The 17,944-nt window shown below is 37.1% G+C and overlaps 2 protein-coding genes across 2 annotated transcripts; one reads left to right on the top strand and one right to left on the bottom strand.

Moving 5' to 3' along the window:
• On the bottom strand, positions 1,669–10,728 carry LOC109233990 (protein disulfide-isomerase 5-1). Its single transcript, XM_019399806.1, has 5 exons — positions 10,434–10,728; positions 9,083–9,141; positions 7,034–7,209; positions 2,250–2,355; positions 1,669–2,037 (listed from the first exon to the last, which is right to left on the bottom strand). The coding sequence occupies exons 1-4, from the start codon at positions 10,551–10,553 to the stop codon at positions 2,261–2,263; spliced, it is 450 nt and encodes a 149-aa protein (XP_019255351.1). The 5' UTR covers positions 10,554–10,728; the 3' UTR covers positions 1,669–2,037; positions 2,250–2,260.
• On the top strand, positions 14,944–16,010 carry LOC109234628. Its single transcript, XM_019400697.1, has 2 exons — positions 14,944–15,442; positions 15,598–16,010. Exons 1-2 carry the CDS (start codon positions 14,944–14,946, stop codon positions 16,008–16,010), a joined length of 912 nt encoding a protein of 303 aa, XP_019256242.1.

Below are 17,944 nucleotides of genomic sequence, written 5' to 3'. Positions count from 1 at the left end.
TGGAAGTACATGAAATAAAACTACTCTATATTTACAATGAAAAGGACTTAGTTTTCTACAATTCAGAAACAGGTTCGTTGTCAGCAACATTGTCTTTGGCATCACGGTCTGCGCGCGCGACGCTGTTGGCATCTGCCTGCGGCTGGGCGCTGGCGAGGGATATCGGTGGGGCGACAGAGGCACATGCGTGCTTGTCACTTGGCGCAGCCAAGACCACAGGGCCGTCTGTGGCGCTAGGAGTTGGGAGGCTTGCTAGGACGCCACGGGGCGCGCCCAAGGGGTCATAGGGCATGGCTGGAAAGCCGCCCATAACAGACCTCATGGTTCTCCTCCTATGTTTATTAACCGCTGGGCCCTACCATTACCAAGTGTAAGATCGTAAGGTAAGAAAAGATATAACCAAACCAAATTCTACAGAATATCCAAAGAGTAGGTCAATAGGTCATTGAAGAGTTCACATTGTCATCTATGGAGAGGTTGAAATGGCAATTTTCTTTCTGAAATGGAGGAGCTGGAATCCTAAGTGGAAAGCAGCACGTACCCCATTTTAATTTATTTAATTGTGGAATAAATGAACAATCAAGCTGGCTGATCCTTTTCTTTTCTTTTATATTCTTTTTGTTAAAAAAAGGACAATTATATTACAGAAAAGGACAAGCAAGAAATTGTAAATTAAAGAACGGTAAACTTGGTCGTGTCTTCCAATAGCCAACAAATATACAGAATAAATAAACAAACATTAGTCTTTATCAAATTAGTGCCCAAGATTCGGTAAAGACACATCATGGTTGGCAGGCATGAGCTTGTAGGTAATGTTTCATTTGTCAGCAACATATTTGCAATGAAAGAATTAATGTGTGCTTAATTAAAACAAAACCCTGAGATCCCGCAGTGTTATTCCTAGAATGTTTCCTTGTTTCTCTGCTCAAACGTAAAAGTTAAGCAAACCAAGCAAAATATTCTGATCTTTAGTGTTAGTTCCTACAGTTCCTAGTAACATGTGTGTATCTTAAGCAACAATATGTAGCTATTAATGTCTACTCATGTGAGACAAGAATGCTCGATTGCTTTCACATTGATCGTTAAACCGCAAACTGAACTATGTACTCTATTCTAAATATTAATAATTGTTTTGACAAACTGAATTTGTTTAAAATATATGACGTTTTAGAGAAAAAAGAAGTTAATTTGTTATTGTTTTTTCTCTTCTAAACTACCACTATTAATAATGTTTAAAGAGAGATAAATAATAATTAGGCAAATACTCTTATGATATTTTAAGTGTCTTTCTTAAGTAGTGGGTAAATATGTTACAAGACGGAGGGAGTAATATTGTAGACAGCTTTTAGCTTTAAGGAAGCAAATCGCCAGAACAAATAGCAGTTGCTAAGTCAAGGCCATTAAAAGAAGAGATTTAAGGGATTTGGGTTCGGATGCTGAGGAGACAAGCAGGCGCCAACGTTATTAGTTCTGGTCTAACTACAGCAAGTTATCTCTTCTCTCCCCTTTATATGAAAAAAAGGATATGGAAAATAAAATTTTCAGAATAATATCTGGAAACACGTATTGTGTTAATATTTACTTGTCAGTTTCTTCTGTATTTCGTCCTGTGAGAAATTTATCCCCTTGATGTTGCTCCTAGACGCAAAGAGAAGCACGACCCGATCATAATCAAGCATTATATTGTGGTCTTGTCATTACAGCTGCATTAGCTCAATATGACATCTTTGCTCATTGCAAAAAATGAGAATAACAAATTTTCATGTCTAACATCTCCGCGTAATCTCTTTTTTGTTTCGAGTATCTTTGCAGTTTACAGTAATCATCTAACAAATTAGCTTCTTTTTCGTCTAGCCAATGTCAGCCTAATCAGATTAACAAAATCCTAGACAACGAAAACTAGGAAAATAAGAAGCAATCACCAATCCAGTGCCACTATCAAAGAAGACTCGCTGTCAATCTTCATCCATTCTAGCATTTTCTGGATTCTGCTTAGGGAACAGTCCTGGTGAAACATGGCAAAACTGCACCTGTTACCTGTCAGTGTCAAACCACATTTCAGCGGGACGCTTGCACGTGTACAAATGAATAATTTTACAAGAGAAACTCCACAAGGGAGGAGGATGGTATACATGGCTTTTCCACTCATAACAGATGTTTTGAGATGGAAATGCAGATAAAAAGGAAAACCTCCATCTAGCCATGCAAAAGACTGAGGCATTTAGAACTTTCCGTCATTTAGAGTTTACCTGACAGTAAGTTATAACTCTTTATCATCACCAGCTTCAGCTTTTGTAGCGGCTTTCTCTGCTTCTTCTAGTGCAAAACTTTTCAGCGATTCAATATCTCTTGGTCCTACAACAACAGATGTAAAATACAGGATTTCTGGTCAAATACAAGTTAATGGGATTGGCGAGACCAGCTTGTCGCATTTTATGGTATTACTGTCTTATCGTTATGATAGATGCTAACGGAGCTAAAAGGATGTTTTCATTACAAGTGGGATATATGTTAACAATTGTCTTACCTATATTTACAGCTTTTTGATGAAGTAGCAGTGAGTACTTAGCTAAATATTCTTGATATTAAAAGATCCTAGGTCTTTTTAGCCAGCTTCAGTATACATGATCTTGGGTCTACCTCATCCCTTTTTTGCACCATCAATCATCATATCGTTACACCTATGGACCGGTGCATTTAGAGGTTTATGTAAGACATGATCAAACCATCTTAAGTCACCCTCTTACAGTTTATATTCTATGGGTGCTACTTGCATCATCTCTCTGATGTGCTTATTTCTAACATTTTCCAATCTTGTGTGACCACATAACAATCTTAACCTCCTCAAGTCTACAACACTAATCTTGCTGATATGTTGAGCCTTATACGCCCAACTTTCATTCCCGTATAACATTGATATTCTCACTACCTTTTTATAGAACTTGTCTTTCAATTTTTAAGGTAGCTTTTTATCGTATGGCAATCTTCCATTTCAACCACATTATTAAGTCTATATGTCACATCTCCATCTATCATGTTTTCTTTTTGACGACCAAGCCTACACATCCACATTACTGTGAAACAATAGTAACATTACAAGAACTAAGCAATTAACAAAAGTTTAAAAAATAAATAGAATAAATACTAGTAAGAGCAGAAAAAAGTAACTTCTTTTCTTCTTTCAAATGTGTGTTCTGCCTATCTCAATTATCAGGCCTTTTATAGGCACGAAAAGTGAGAGATAGCTCGTAAGAATCACCATTGCAAAGTGACAATGATGGACATATAGCATGGGAATCCATCCTCCTTGAATGGCCATGTAGAAAAAGAAAGATATGCCTTGTTAAGACCATACTAGGAAAAAACCCACTGCAAAAATATCCTAGTGAAAGAAAAGTAATACTACATAGTTATTTGTAATATACATTGCTTGTTGCTTCATTAAAAACCTTACCCAAAAAACCCAATGGGACAAAACCTTTGTTAAGGCAAAAATAGTGCAACGCATATTTAACTCTCCCTGATGAAAACATCACTTATGCCTTGAAGATGACGCATTTCAATATTGTATATCAGCTTTTCAAATGTTGAGATTGGCAGTTCTTTAATTGAGCTATGCATGCAGCATTATTTTCATACATTGTAGTTGGATATTCCTTTTGAAAGGAAGACCACATGTTTCCAGGACGTATTGAGTTATTGATCTCAACCAAATGCATTCTCGACTTGCTTCATAAATGGCGATTATCTCTATATAATTTGAAGAAGTAGCAACTGTAGTTTTGCTTTGTTGAATGCCATGATATGGTTGTACCTCTACATGTAAATAGATAACTTGTTTGAGATCGACTTTTATTTGGATCAGACAAATATCTTGCATTTGCATAGCCAAATCAATTGTGAGTTTATTCATTTGAATAAAACAATCCCATATCAATTTGGGAAGAACTAAATCTTGCTAACAAGCTTATAAAGAAAGCTTATTCGGTAGAGAATTATTGGCAAGATAACATTAATGCACCAATTGCACTAAGATATGGTGTTTCAGCACCAACAAGCTCTTCATCATTCTCATAAGGTCGAAATGGATCTTTATTAATGTCAAGCGATCTCACAACCACGGGGTACTCAATGGATGCGCTTTATCCATGTAAAATCGCTTTAAAATTTAGTATACACTGGTTGGTGGATAAATATTCCATTTGTAAAATGCTTAAACCAAGATCGAATTTTGTCTTTCCAAGATCTTTCATTTCAAATTCTTTCTTCATATATTCTACAGTCTTTGGAAGCTCTTCCGAAGTTCCAGTGATATTCAAGTCATCAACATATTATGACAAATTCAGATCCAAACATCTTAATGAAGACATAAGGGCAAATTGGGTCATTTTTGTTCTTTCAACAGGTACTCACTAAGGCGATTATACCACATGTGCCCTAATTGTTCCGTATAAGGATTTATGAAGCTTTATTAAACAATTTTTCCAGAAACCATTATATGCATCAGGCACCTTGAATCCTTTAGGAATTTTCATAAAAATTTCATTGTCTAGTGAACCATATAAATAGGCCGTGACAATATCCATAAGATGCATATCAAGTTAAATATGAACTGCAAAATTTATAAGTTACCTGAAAGTGATTTCATCCACCACAGGATAATATATACTCTTTTTCTTTCACTAAGACTTTTCTCAATAATTTTTTTCTAGTAAGGTCTTATGAAGAATATTGGTGTTGTTGTAAATAGTTTATGGATGGACGCCCATGCTATATGTCAATCCTTGACATTGTGTAATGATGATTCTTACAAGCTATATGTCACCTTCCTTGCCTATAAAAGGCGTGGTAATTGAGATAGGCAGAACATAAATTTGATAGAAGAGAAGGAGTTACTCTTATGTTCTCTTAGTCTTACTATTATGTATTCTCCTTAGGCAGAATACATAAAATACCACCCGAACTTGTACCTCAAACTCCCATTACACACTTTTTCATCACGGGAATATTTTTACACACTCAAACTTTTCAGATGTGTGTCTATGACACACTACTTTTATGACGTGGCATGCGCGTGCTTTTCACACAAAATAGGCGAGTGAATTTTGAATTTTGATATTCCACATGTCCCTTTTTTATTCTTTATTTTTTAATCATCATCTTCTTTGTCAAGCACAAACAAGCAACTCTCCAGCAACAATGGAGAAACGAAAATCCGTTTCTTTTTTCTCCAAAATCCCAACATTTCATCCTCTCCCTTTTTTTCTATATTTTCTCCTATATTTCCTTCTATTCTTTCTTCTCAAAAACCCCTCTTAAAAAATCTAAAAAAATCAGAGATCTTGGCCCCAAAACTTATCAGACCTTCACCATCTTTTTGTTGTTTATTCTAGCTGCTTGAGGCAATGGGTTGGTTCCTTTAACTTTATTCGAGCATTAATGTGATGATGGTGAATTAGGGACTGCGAACGAAAATATAGATTTGAATGGAGGAAGTGGATGTGGATTCAAGGATAGGTAATGAAGAACAGTTGTCGGTGGGGGAATTTTATGCTTAGTAGTATAGTTGGCGGCGAAAGGCGCCAATTTGGGAATATTTTCTTCAGAGGAGTATGGTGGTGTCGAGCGACGACTATGGAGGATGGGTGGCAGAGCATTGGCTGAGTAAGGATTTCATGGTGGCGGAGAGTTAATTGGGTGGTGAGAGATGAATTTTCTTCCTGTTTTGATGCACATGAAAAATGAAGCATGTAAAGCATGTCTTTGTCAAATAGTGAGGGATTTTTGGTGACTGGGGGTCCACGGCCGGGCGCGTTGGAGTCTGTGCTTGGGAAGAAGAAGAACAGGAGTATTTTTAAATGTTTTCTTTATTATTCTTAAGTTAATACACGTGTCGTCATCTCATTGGTGCGTGATATACACTTATTTGAATAGAGTGGTCAAATACAAAAGTGGTGTGCCATAAATACACATTTGAAAGGTTTAAGTGTGTCAAAATATTTCCGTAATCAACGGGTGTATAAGAGGGATTTGGGTACAAGTTCAGATGGTATTTTATGTATTCTGCCTTCTCCTTATGTTTTAAGTTTTTGTTAATTCTTAGTTCTTGCAATATTACTTTTATTTCACAACATGTCAGAACGAGGCTCTAATCTTCTCCAAGCAGAGTTTTGAGTTTCTACTTCAGATTAGGTATGCATTTACAGTTTTATGAAAGAGCTTTGATCATCACTTGTTTTTTTGCCAGATAACTCCTTTTTCTTCTTCCAATTGTATGCTATCATTGTCAGTTACATTGCCTTTTATAGACATGAAAAAGTAAAGAATAACTATTGTAAAACAGTGAAAGGAATGGACACCCACAACAAGCATCGGCATCCACTCCATATTATTTACAACAGCACCAATTTTTTGTCTACTCTTGCTTCTTTTTTATCCCTCTTATTGGGACTAAACGTGCAGTGTGTATATACTATCTTACTTCTGTTTTTTATAATCATACTATCTTACTTCAGTCATCCTCAAAACTGCACTATTAAGTACATTTTCTCCGTAGTTCCAACATTTGATTGGCTCCATCACTAGTTCCGTTAAGTAAACTGTATCGTCTGCAAATGGGATGCACCATGGAACCTCATCCTATATAGTTAGAGAACTCAGATAATTAAATACTGCGTTGCACCAGAGCAAGAAATGGCTAAAACTTGCCTCCATCCCAAATATGTTTTAGAGTTGACACAGCTTCACTATTATCCTAATAATTTTACATTGTTCATAAATTCATTCACTGAACAAACAAAATTAAAAGCATGATGTAATCCTTATATTATCACACTAAATTTAATATTTTCTTCTACACAGACTGATTTTTTTAATAAGAAATTCTACAGGCACTGATATAATCACAGGTCAATTTAGAAAGCAGATACAATTGGGAGTAGCAAAAGAAATCTAAATTATGCATCCTTGTAACTTAAAATTTTAAATCGACTATGAGATAGTTAAGAGATGTTTCAAAGAAAAAAACTCCTACCTTGGTACTTTGCAACTTCTTCTCCATTGTAGAAGAGTTTGAATGTAGGATACGAATGGATATCAACTTTGTTACACACTGGTTTATGTGTACCACAATCAACTTGTCCCACCTCTATCTCATCCTCCCCTTCCATCGCTTTCCCTAAATCATCCCAAAGTGTTCCCAGGTTCTTGCTGAAAAAAGGTTTCAGAATTAGCAAAACGAAAGAACCTTCTTAGGACAATACAACAATGGGAATATCAAGTACTAATTTTGTGATATATAAAGAAACTCAAAAACTAAAATGAACCCAACTCAACATTATCTTATCAAATACATATTGGCTGCGGAATCATGTGTTTTCAGTTAAACTAAGCCAGTCACAGACAGGTACATGCCTTGTGATGGACTAGTAAGTATGTTTTAAAGTCCTTGGACAGCTATAATTATGAACATAAGACTAGCCTGTTCTCTTGAAAAGTATGGTACTGGCACTTGGGACTATTAGGTCTATCATCCAGTTAATTCTCTTACCAGTTGCCATGTATAACCAAAAATATTAGTTAGCTACAAGTCAAATTGCCACTTATATAAAAAAGCTACATGTGAAAATTTTAACAAAAGAAAGAGTGTCAGTATGTAAAATACCAGATATAAAACTGCGAGATTTTTCAGCATTTCATTATCATCAGTTCTAAGAATAGTGAAGATCTAACTAATTTGTATTTTTGATGTAATAACGCTAAAGACATCGCAAAAGTTTGAGTTGACAGTGGTTCCAGAGGTACTTCACCACTCAGGTCGCTCTGCAGCGGCAGCGTGAAGTGTCCCTATCTCACGCTGGCCTGGATACTTTAGAATGCAAAATTATTGGTTGACTAGTATCAGCATGCTGAGATGAGTCACTAATGCAATTACCAACCTCTGAATTAACCCAAACAAATCTGCAAACAACCAAATCTCTTTCCCACCAAACAACCAACATCCATTGGTCCCCTTGACCAGTGGCACCACTGTTCGAACGACCTCGGCAATAGTCATTGAACGAGAAGAACAAAATAGAGAATTTAAATTCTCAATTTGATCCATAAGAGTGAATAATTAGAATAAGAGATATTTCAGTGAACCACCCTCCACTTAACACTGACCCTTTCAAGTGGTTCAGTGACACTTAAGCCCCCTTCCCTCAACCCTTTAACTTCATTCATATTCTGATAGGTATCCGTCATCGGAAATGGGTCACAAGAAGACCATAGAGTGAGAGTAGCCCTCTCACAGTCTTTAAGTTCAAATTCGCGACATGTGTAATCTTTAAAATGGGTAAAATACTGATTCAATTTTATCCAATATGAAAATATCAAACAAGCTTCTTCACAAGGCATTCCTATCTCTATGTGGATTTTAGTCATATCAAATACATCAACAGTAACTTTCTAATGTAGTCTTCAGAGCCAAAGCATTATGGGTGATTTATTTTACCTCTCAGCATGAAATTGTCCCCTTCAAAAGACTTTGGCTTAGCATTTTTTTTTTCTTTTTCTTTTTCAGAAACGTGGAATGTTCATTAATCTTGGAAATTTCCTTTCCTTGTACTACTAGATGATAGTGTAAATGGGATTCCATATTAGTTAATCTTGACAATGAAATGATAGAATATTGGATCATTTTAACATAGCTCTTCCCTGTGGCCACAGATATAATCAGGCCCACCTATTTACAGAATATGCTTGAACTTGCAGTGAAGAGGCAAGCCACATTCATGCACTACAAGATTCTCAGAGCATCATGGCACCTTTAGCAATTTGAATTTGGAAAATGAGATCCTTCATGGATATCACAGAGTATCTATCTACACTACTAATAGAGAAGGCTTTACGCATTCACAGTGGCAGTTTGGACACCAAAATTGCCGAGAACTTCCTAAATTTTCCTCACATTAAAGAACCAAAAAAGTAGCTAGCAGGCAGAACTGGAAATTGAGTTGAGAATTCAGACTAGCCAACCATTTCTACAAGAGGAAAAGGGAAAACATTAAAAACTAAAGCAGACTAGTTTAGAAAGACTTACCAGTGCTTACACCATGGTACACAAAATTTGACGAACCATGCAGTGTCCTTCTCATTTATCTAAATGAAACCCAAAAGAACATGTGAGTATGGCTATAGAAACCATTCAAAAAGTTGCACAAAACCACCACCAGCTAACTCAAGACTGCAACTATTATTTAATTCAATGTTGAATACTACTTGATGTAAAAGAAATCAACAGAACATATAAAGAAAAACTTAAATATTTAACTATGTGGCTGCTTAAATTAGCTACATGTACTCTACGTCCACCAATGGATAACACTCTTCCAAACCAGATCAACGGCAACAGGATGAAGAGCGATTATAGATTACCTACCACGTGCAAACCACCAATATCATAATCATCAACCAAACCAGAACTGAAAAAGGTTTTCTTTTTCCTATTTCATTTATTTTTCTTTTGAGTTACTAACTCCTGCTGCTGAAATGGTTTAGCCACCCACGTGTTACATAGGCCTTCAGATGCACCCGTTTTTAGATGTGAAAACATGATGATTGAAGGTGTTAAGAAGATGAAGAAAGACCTAAAATCACATGGAAAGAAGTTGTCTCAAAAGATTTAGAATATCTCAGACTCCAGGTAGATCTAGCAAAAGATAGAAAATAATGGAAGTTTAAAATCCGTAAAGGTGATAGCAACTAGAACACTTGTGCTTACTAGAAGACTCTTAGTATATTAGTGATATAACGACTGGAGTATATTAGTGAATCCCTAGTGTTAGATAATTCCTAAGTACGCAATATTGAAATATTATTGAACCAAACAGAGCATTTATGATATTGAGTGTTGAGGATTCATACAGTCAGTCCCAACTAGCTTGGGATTGAGTCGTTGTTGTTGTTGTTGTTGTTGTTACCAGCTTCTAATCATATTGCACAAAGAAAAAACCGTATGAGATTGAGTATTGAGGATTCATACTGCCGGCCCCAACTAGCTTGGGATTGAGGCGTAAATGCAAATGTCCCTATGATGCTCCTAATTCTTTCACGGTTTCTTTTTCTTAAAATTTAGCTCAAATAACAGGTTCCCAATATGGAAACATTCAATTTCCTACTTTGGCAAAAATAACAAAAAAATCAAACAAACTATAAAAATTAACAATAAACCAAATCAAAGTTAGATATCACTACTCAATAACCAATGATATATCATCTCCAAAGTAAAGCACAAACAGTAAAATAAGAACAATAATTACTTGAAAACTCTAATATACATGTTACAGATCATATAAACCCTAGTAGTTTTCTAGGAGGCAAATCTGATCTCTGATCTAAAAACAAGAAACTAAGCAGCTTAATCAGAAGCAACAAAAAAGAAGTTTATTTACCTTGTCATTAAACGTATCGGCTGTGAGGGTAATGACTTCAGCTCTGGCGATAAATATCGAACTTAACAAAAAGATGCAACACAATAAGATAAAGGCAAATGGGAGCGTACAGCGTTTCATCGTAGCACCAGAGTTTGATTCTGAAAATCGAAATTTTTCCAAGTTATTGCTTTGAATTTGAAGCAGACTGGGGACAAGGAAGAATTAAAAGGAGAAACGGGAAAAAGAATGAAAGGGAAGGATGTCTGGGAATATTTCCAAAAGATTATGGGCCATTTTAATTATACTGTTTCTTTCGTGGGTGAACTTCACTTTCGAGTTTGATCCCTTTAAGTTTTGACTAATGAAAAAAAGTACAAATAAATTATTTGTCTTTTACAGCTTGTTTGGATGGTTGTTATGTATCACTTTATAATGTATTGTATCATATTGTATTGTATCGTTTTAATGTATACAATATTTGGATAGATCGTATTCTAAATAGAAAATTTTAATTTGTTCACAATACTAATTATATCCTCTGTGCTAGCAAAGAAATATTTTATTTGGACTAATAATTTATTTATTTGACTAATTTAATTATCAAATACTAAAGCAATTAATCCTTTAGCAAAGATCAGAACACTTGTTAGTGTGCGACCCCATAGGTTCAATACTAAACAGGTAGTAAATTAATCATATCAATATATTAATCAAGGGTGCATTCTAACAACAGTCCTTAACGACCAGATAGAATGAAGTATACAATTTGCTCTCAAGAACCGTTAGAAGAATAATGTAGTAATTCTTTCTGTCCTTTTAGCTATGGGTCACCCTAGGATATGGTTCAATTGTCAATTCCTAATAAGCGACCAACTATGTGTTCATGTCAAACATAATAGACCATTGAATGACCTAAGAAACTCTTTTCTTCTTTCATTCAATTGCCTGGCCAAGGTCTTAGTTTGGTCGTTTATAATTCACGACAACATGGAGCTCAAACTCATTACCAAGAGTTGACATATTCCATCTTGATCAATCACCAACTCTACAAGTATTTAATCATACCCAATATCCTTTCAACTATCGCTCTAGCGCCATAGGTGTCTAGTATCAAAGCACAATAATTAACTTTTCAATTAATGTGACGATCTCAAGTCAAAGAAAATTCTTACATCACATTTTTCAAGAGAATATCCTATTGACAGTTTATGGTAATTCTAATCATTAGAAATTATCCAATGAGTCGGTTCAATGATCATATCTCTATATGCATCATCTATCAATGTAATTTAGTTAATGAGATCAACTAATCTTTATCCCATAAAGACGATCACATAAATATTGATCTAACCGCATTACTAATGTCCAAATTAATAATCCTACTATCAAGAACAAAATTTAGATTAAATCGTAAGAGACTTTACTCTCATTATCATGATCTCCATCACGATGACAACTCTCAAAATTTAATTAAGGACCTTATTAAATTAATTAAGTAATTAATAATAACTATGATAAAGAATATCAAATGCCATATTTTTTTTTATATCAAATAACATTTACAAAATTATGTTCAAATCACCAAAAATGAGATTGGATCTAGGACATATCTATTATATCCCTAACATAAATCACACAATCTGTATCAATCAAAATATTATTTTTAAAGTTAATAATTCCTTTTTTTTGTTGTTGAGGCAAATGATATATCCATGCATGGATGAGGAGTGACCATCCAAGTTATTCCTCGTATTTCAACTCAACTATATTATTATTGTGAGAGAAAGAGGGATGGCGACTTTCTGTACTGATAAATGGCCAAAGGTGCATGATTTTGAGTGTATTTTATCTCATTTGTCGTGTGAGATGCGGGAGATTACATGATATTTGAAGTGAATTATACTCATTACGTATTTCTTATTTGTAGGAGTGAGCTTGAATGATAGTGGAGCAAAAGATATCAAATTATTACAAAAAGGAGAAAAATGGAAGGATTGGGAGCTCGTCTGGCACGAACGCGGACGCGAAAAAGGAGAAAAGTGAAGGCACAAAACAACGAAGTGAAGGAAATGCACGGATCGCTTCGCGAAATGAAAGAATTTCAAAAGCTGAATCTGCGTCCATGGGCGGGCGACGCGCGAAGGCAGACGCGGATTTCAGCTTCTCCCATCCGAAGTTGGATTGAAAAGTTTCGCCCCTCATAAATACATCAAAGAACGACTTTGTAAGGGTTAGACAACATCTATGAAGGCAAGAACAAGCAAGGAGCAAGGCGGAAGATTGGGAAACGAGTTTTTATCTTTCTTCTTCCTTTTTCTATTATTGGTGATGAATTTTTATATTGTAGTTATGCAAATAATTATGAGTAGCTAAACTCTTTATTCTAGGGTTTGATAGAACCTCTTGGAGGATGAATTTTTGTTGCGTTTAATATAAAAAGTTTGCCATTGGATTTTCTCTACTTATTCAACTATGCGATTATTGTGGTTGATTGAAGGGCCCTCAATTGACTATGCCTATTTAGTGTGCATTACTTGGAAAATGATATATATTTAGGTAGTTGTTGAACAATATCACTCCTAACGTATATGAGGGATCAATACTGAGGGTTTAGAGGTGGGATTAGGAATAACGAAACCTTGGTGTGAACTTAGTGAGTGATGAACTAATGCCAACTAGCGTAGTTCGGAAGAATACGTCTAGTAAATAATTGTAGTTGCTCGTAAGAGAATTACACACCTAAAGTGCTCACAATCGGTAGAGAATATCTAGGCAAATTTATAGGAGATGTAGCGGGGAGGATTCCGATAAGAGGGAAAATCGTAACCCTAGACCTTTCCAATCTTGTCTACAACATTTGCTTTGGTAGCAATAAGATTACAGCTTTTTAATTACCTTGCTTTTAGTTAGTAAACACTCAACTCATTATTCAATATTTCTGGAAGTTGATTACTTGAATTCTTGCGTAACTAGAAGTTGTGATTAGCAGGTTAATTCCTTGTGAGTTTCGACTCCGGGCTTGTAAACCGGATTATATTTACAACGATCGCTTAGTCCTTTTTATAAGGCATAGTTGGGCGTGATCAACTTTTAGCGTCGCTGCTGGGGAATTAACGGTGTTATTAATTACAGCTAGAAGAATTACTAGGATTCTAAGTTTAGTCAATTTTCTTCATTTCAAATTCATTATATTGAAAGTTTTGTAGTCGTGTGTGTTACAAGTGCACGCCTAGGAACTCTTCAAGAACTGGTGAATTGTCTGAAGCATTACTGGATCATGAGAAAGATTTCAAGGCATTAAATCATGCAAACAAGAAGGACAAACGACAACAAAACCTACAGAACAGATCGAACTAGACATGGGGGACGTCATAGACGACCAAAACAACCAAAATAATGTGAATGACCCGAACAATCAGGGTGTGGCACCTCTTGTTCCTGAAGCGGCCTTGTATGATTAGGCACAACCGACCGCTGAAAATCTGGAAACCAGAATTGCAATCCCTCATATACAAGCGGAATCATTTCAAATCACAGACAACATGCTATATCTGCTGCAGAACAAGGGAATGTTCAGGTCTTACATTGAAGATCCACAACGGCATCTGAAAAACTTTTTGTCAATTTGTGTCATCAAAGGCAACCGAATGTGACACCGAAAGCAATCAGACTGTTATTATTTCCATTCTCGGTGACTGGAGAAGCTCAGTCTTGGCTTAATTCGCTCCCCATAAACTCCATCACCACTTGGGAGGAATTAGTCAAGCAGTTTTTGAACAAATTCTACCCACCCAATAAGACTGCCAAGAAAGTTGATGAGATATTAAGCTTTAGGCAGAAACCAGCTGAAACACTACAAGAAACATAGGAAAGGTTCAAAGGGATACTGGTTAAGTGTCCACATCATGGCATTCCAGATCAGATGTTGGGACAAAGGTTTTACATGGGATCAACAGATAGCTTTAAGGCCAACGTTGATGCTTCAGCAGGTGGAGCATTTTTGAGCAAATCATTTAGAGAGTGTAAGGTCCTGCTAGATAAAATGCCTCAAAACTCAGGATAGATGACAAGAGACACTACAGTCACTCCTGTAGTTCACTCAGTAGCTTTGGACCCAAACAACTCCATAGCCGAGAATATGGCCACTCTTATGACTCAAATGAGTATCCTCACCAAGAAGATTGATGAATCAGGCCAGAAGCAGGTATACATAGTTGACACGACTAATGGGGGCTTATGTACAGCATACATTAACCAACCATATGTGTGCTCGTGGAGTGGTGAAAGTGACATCCAGAACTATCAGGAGAATATAAACTATGTGGGCAATTATGGAGGTCAGAGGCAAGGTGGTCAGAATTGGGGGCAGCAGAATCAACAGTATAGACCAGCACAACAACAATACAATAACAACAACAATTCTGGAGCTTTGTGACCACTGGATCAAGTCATGCCTTACCAAAGGCAATAGGGATACAATCAGCAAAATCAACAGCTAACTTATCAACAGCCTCAACAACAACAGATAATGAGACAAGATGATGGGTTGTCTGAAATTAAAGGAATGATGCAACAAATGATTCGGTCCAATGGAAAAATACAAGAGAAGGTTGAAGCACATGACTCAATAATAAAAGGCATTGAGATTCAATTAGGGCAGATATCTATGGCTCTGAATAATCGTCCCCAAGGGATGTTACCTGCGGACACACATATCAATCCGAAAGAGCAGGACCTGAAGCATCTTATGGCGATGAGTCTAAGAAATGGTAGAGATCTTGATTTGGAGCAAGAGATTGCTCGTGAAAGCCGACCAACTAAGATACTTGTGACGATACCAATTGAGGTGGACAATTCAACAAGGTTAACAGAGTTAACGGTACAACATGCACAAGAGAAAACAAGCAAAGAAAAAGAGGTTGCAAATGAGACTGAGAAAGTGCAAGAGACGTCATCAAAAAAAGTGCCAGAGCAAGATCTAACTCAGTCACATGAAGGAAGCGACCTCCAACACCCTTCCCGCAGAGGTTGGCTAAATATCAGAAGGTCGAGAAGTACAAAAAATTCATGAAAATGTTGAAGCAGATTTAGGTAAACATTCCTCTCATTGATGCTTTGAGGGAGATGCCCGGTTATGCAAAAATGATGAAGGACTTGATGTCTCGTAAGTTCGACTTTTAAGACTTGGCAACTGTGACATTGACTCAGACCTGTAGTACTATTGTGACAAGACCTATAGCTGAGAAGCTATCCGTTCTTGGAAGCTTCACAATTCCATGCACCATATGTAGCTATGCATTTACCAAAGCATTGTGTGATTTAGGGGCAAGCATAAATCTGATGTCATTGTCTATCTATAAAAAGTTAGGCATTGGAAGAGCAAGGCCCACATCCATGTTACTACAGCTAGCTGATCGAATGGTGAAAAAGCCATCAGGTATACTTGACGATGTACTTGTGCAAGTTGGGAAGTTTGTGTTTCCGACAGATTTTGTCATTCTGGACTGCCAGGTTGATGGGGAGATTCCCATAATTTTGGGAAGGCCGTTCTTGGCCATAGGAAGAGCTCTGATTGATTGTGAAACTGGGAGCTGAAGATGAGGCTGAATAATGAAGAAAGAACATTTAATGTGCAAAAGTCTATACGGCGACTTAGTGAGTTTGCAAATTGCTCTTTGATAGAAGTAGTGTATGTTATCATGGAGGAAGATAATGAGGCACTTAATGCAAAAGACCTTCTAGTAGCCTGCCTCATGAACTCAAAAGAAGTAAATGGTGAGGACTTGGCAGAATGGGTGTTGTCTCTTAAAGGCCAAGGGTACTGGAAAAGAGAGCTCGAATTCGAGCCTTTACACTTAGAAGAAAGAAAGACCCCTCCAGCTAAGCCATCGATCGAAGCGCCACCACAATTGGAGTTGAAACCACTACAATCTCACCTCAGGTATGCTTTTTTAGGACCTAACTCGACTTTACCTGTTATTATCTCATCTGGTTTATTAGATGTGCAGGTAGAATAGCTTTTGCAAATGTTAATAGAGTGCAAGACTCCAATTGGTTAAACCATTGCAGATATCAAGGGTATCAGCCCGGCCTTCTGTATGCATAAGATTCTACTGGAAGATGGGCGCAAACCTCCCAGAGAACGTCAAAGAAGGTTGAACCCCAATATGAAAGAAGTCACGAAGAAGGAAGTGATCAAGTGGTTAGATGCGGGAATCATTTCTCCCATCTCTGATAGCAGCTGGGTTAGCCTATTTTAGTGTGTGCCAAAGAAAGGTGGAATGACTGTTGTGCAAAATGAGAACAACAAGTTGATCTCAACAAGAATGGTCACGGGATGGCAAATTTGTATGGATTACAAAAGATTAAACAAGGCCGCCCGAAAAGACCATTTTCCCTTTTCGTTCATGATCAGATGCTAGATAGATTGGCAGGGAGGTCCCAGTTTTGCTTCTTGGATGGATACTCGGGGTATAATCAGATCTTTATTGCCCCGGAGGATAGAGAGAAAACAATTCACATGCCCATATGGCATTTATGCTTTTCGGAGAATGTCGTTTGGCCTATGCAATGCACCCGCCACATTCCAAAGGTGCATGATGGCCATCTTCACAGATATGGTAGATGACGTAATGGAGGTTTTCATGGATGATTTCTCAATGGTGGGGAACTCCTTCGATGACTGCCTTAGGAATCTGAAAATAGTGCTGAAGAGATGTATGGAAACTAATCTGGTGCTAAATTGGGAAAAATGTCATTTCATGGTACAAGAAGGTATAGTCTTGGGATACCTAGTGTCAAGTAAGGGCATTAAGGTGGATCGTGCCAAGGTTGATATAATAGAGAAGTTGCCATCACCCACTTCCGTCAAGGCAATAAGAAGTTCCCTTGGCCACGCCGGTGTCTGCAGCCTATTTATAAAAGATTTTTCCAAGATTGCTAACCCTTTGTGTAGATTGCTCGAAAAAGATCACCCTTTTGTGTTTTTTGATGATTGCATGGTAGCTTTTGAGAAATTGAAGAAGAGGTTGGTGTCTGCATTTATCATAGTTGCACCCGACTGGGAGTAGCCATTTGAGCTGATGTGCGATGCAAGCGATTATGCTGCGGGAGCAGTGCTGGGGAAGCGAAAGGAGAAGGCCATGCACCCAATCTACTATGCAAGTAGAACCCTGAGTGATGCCCAACTAAACTACATAGTGGCTGAGAAGGAGATGCTAACAGTAGTGTTCGCATTTGACAAAATCAGGTCATACCTGATAGGCTCGAAGGTAATTATTTATAGTGAACATGCTTCTCTCAGGTACCTAATTGAGAAGAAAGATCCAAAGTCGTGCCTGATTCGATGGGTGCTGCAACTACAAGAATTCAACTTGGAATTCCGTGATCGAAAGGGAACGGGGAACCAAGTGGTGAATCACTTGTCCAGGTTGGAAGGAGCGGAGAAGAAGGTCGAGGTAGAAGAGATCGTGGACACTTTCTCGGATGAACAATTGTTGGCCACAAGCCTTGAGGTAGCGCCATGGTAT

Source organism: Nicotiana attenuata, chromosome 11, assembly GCF_001879085.1.
Source record: "Nicotiana attenuata strain UT chromosome 11, NIATTr2, whole genome shotgun sequence".
Classification (NCBI taxonomy): Eukaryota; Viridiplantae; Streptophyta; class Magnoliopsida; order Solanales; family Solanaceae; genus Nicotiana; species Nicotiana attenuata.
This window is presented reverse-complemented; position numbering and strand designations above follow the sequence as displayed.

What these genes read in the sequence shown, in the direction of transcription:
- LOC109233990 (XM_019399806.1), bottom strand. Translation starts at nt 10,553, where the DNA reads ATGAAACGCTGTACGCTCCCATTTGCCTTTATCTTATTGTGTTGCATC. An exon ending in CCGATACGTTTAATGACAAG is followed by an intron (nt 9,142 to 10,433) that starts GTAAATAAACTT and finishes GGTTTCATTTAG; the next exon opens with ATAAATGAGAAGGACACTGC. An exon ending in AGAAGTTGCAAAGTACCAAG is followed by an intron (nt 2,356 to 7,033) that starts GTAGGAGTTTTT and finishes CTGTTGTTGTAG; the next exon opens with GACCAAGAGATATTGAATCG.
- LOC109234628 (XM_019400697.1), top strand. Translation starts at nt 14,944, where the DNA reads ATGAGACAAGATGATGGGTTGTCTGAAATTAAAGGAATGATGCAACAA. An exon ending in CCAACACCCTTCCCGCAGAG is followed by an intron (nt 15,443 to 15,597) that starts GTTGGCTAAATA and finishes TCGACTTTTAAG; the next exon opens with ACTTGGCAACTGTGACATTG.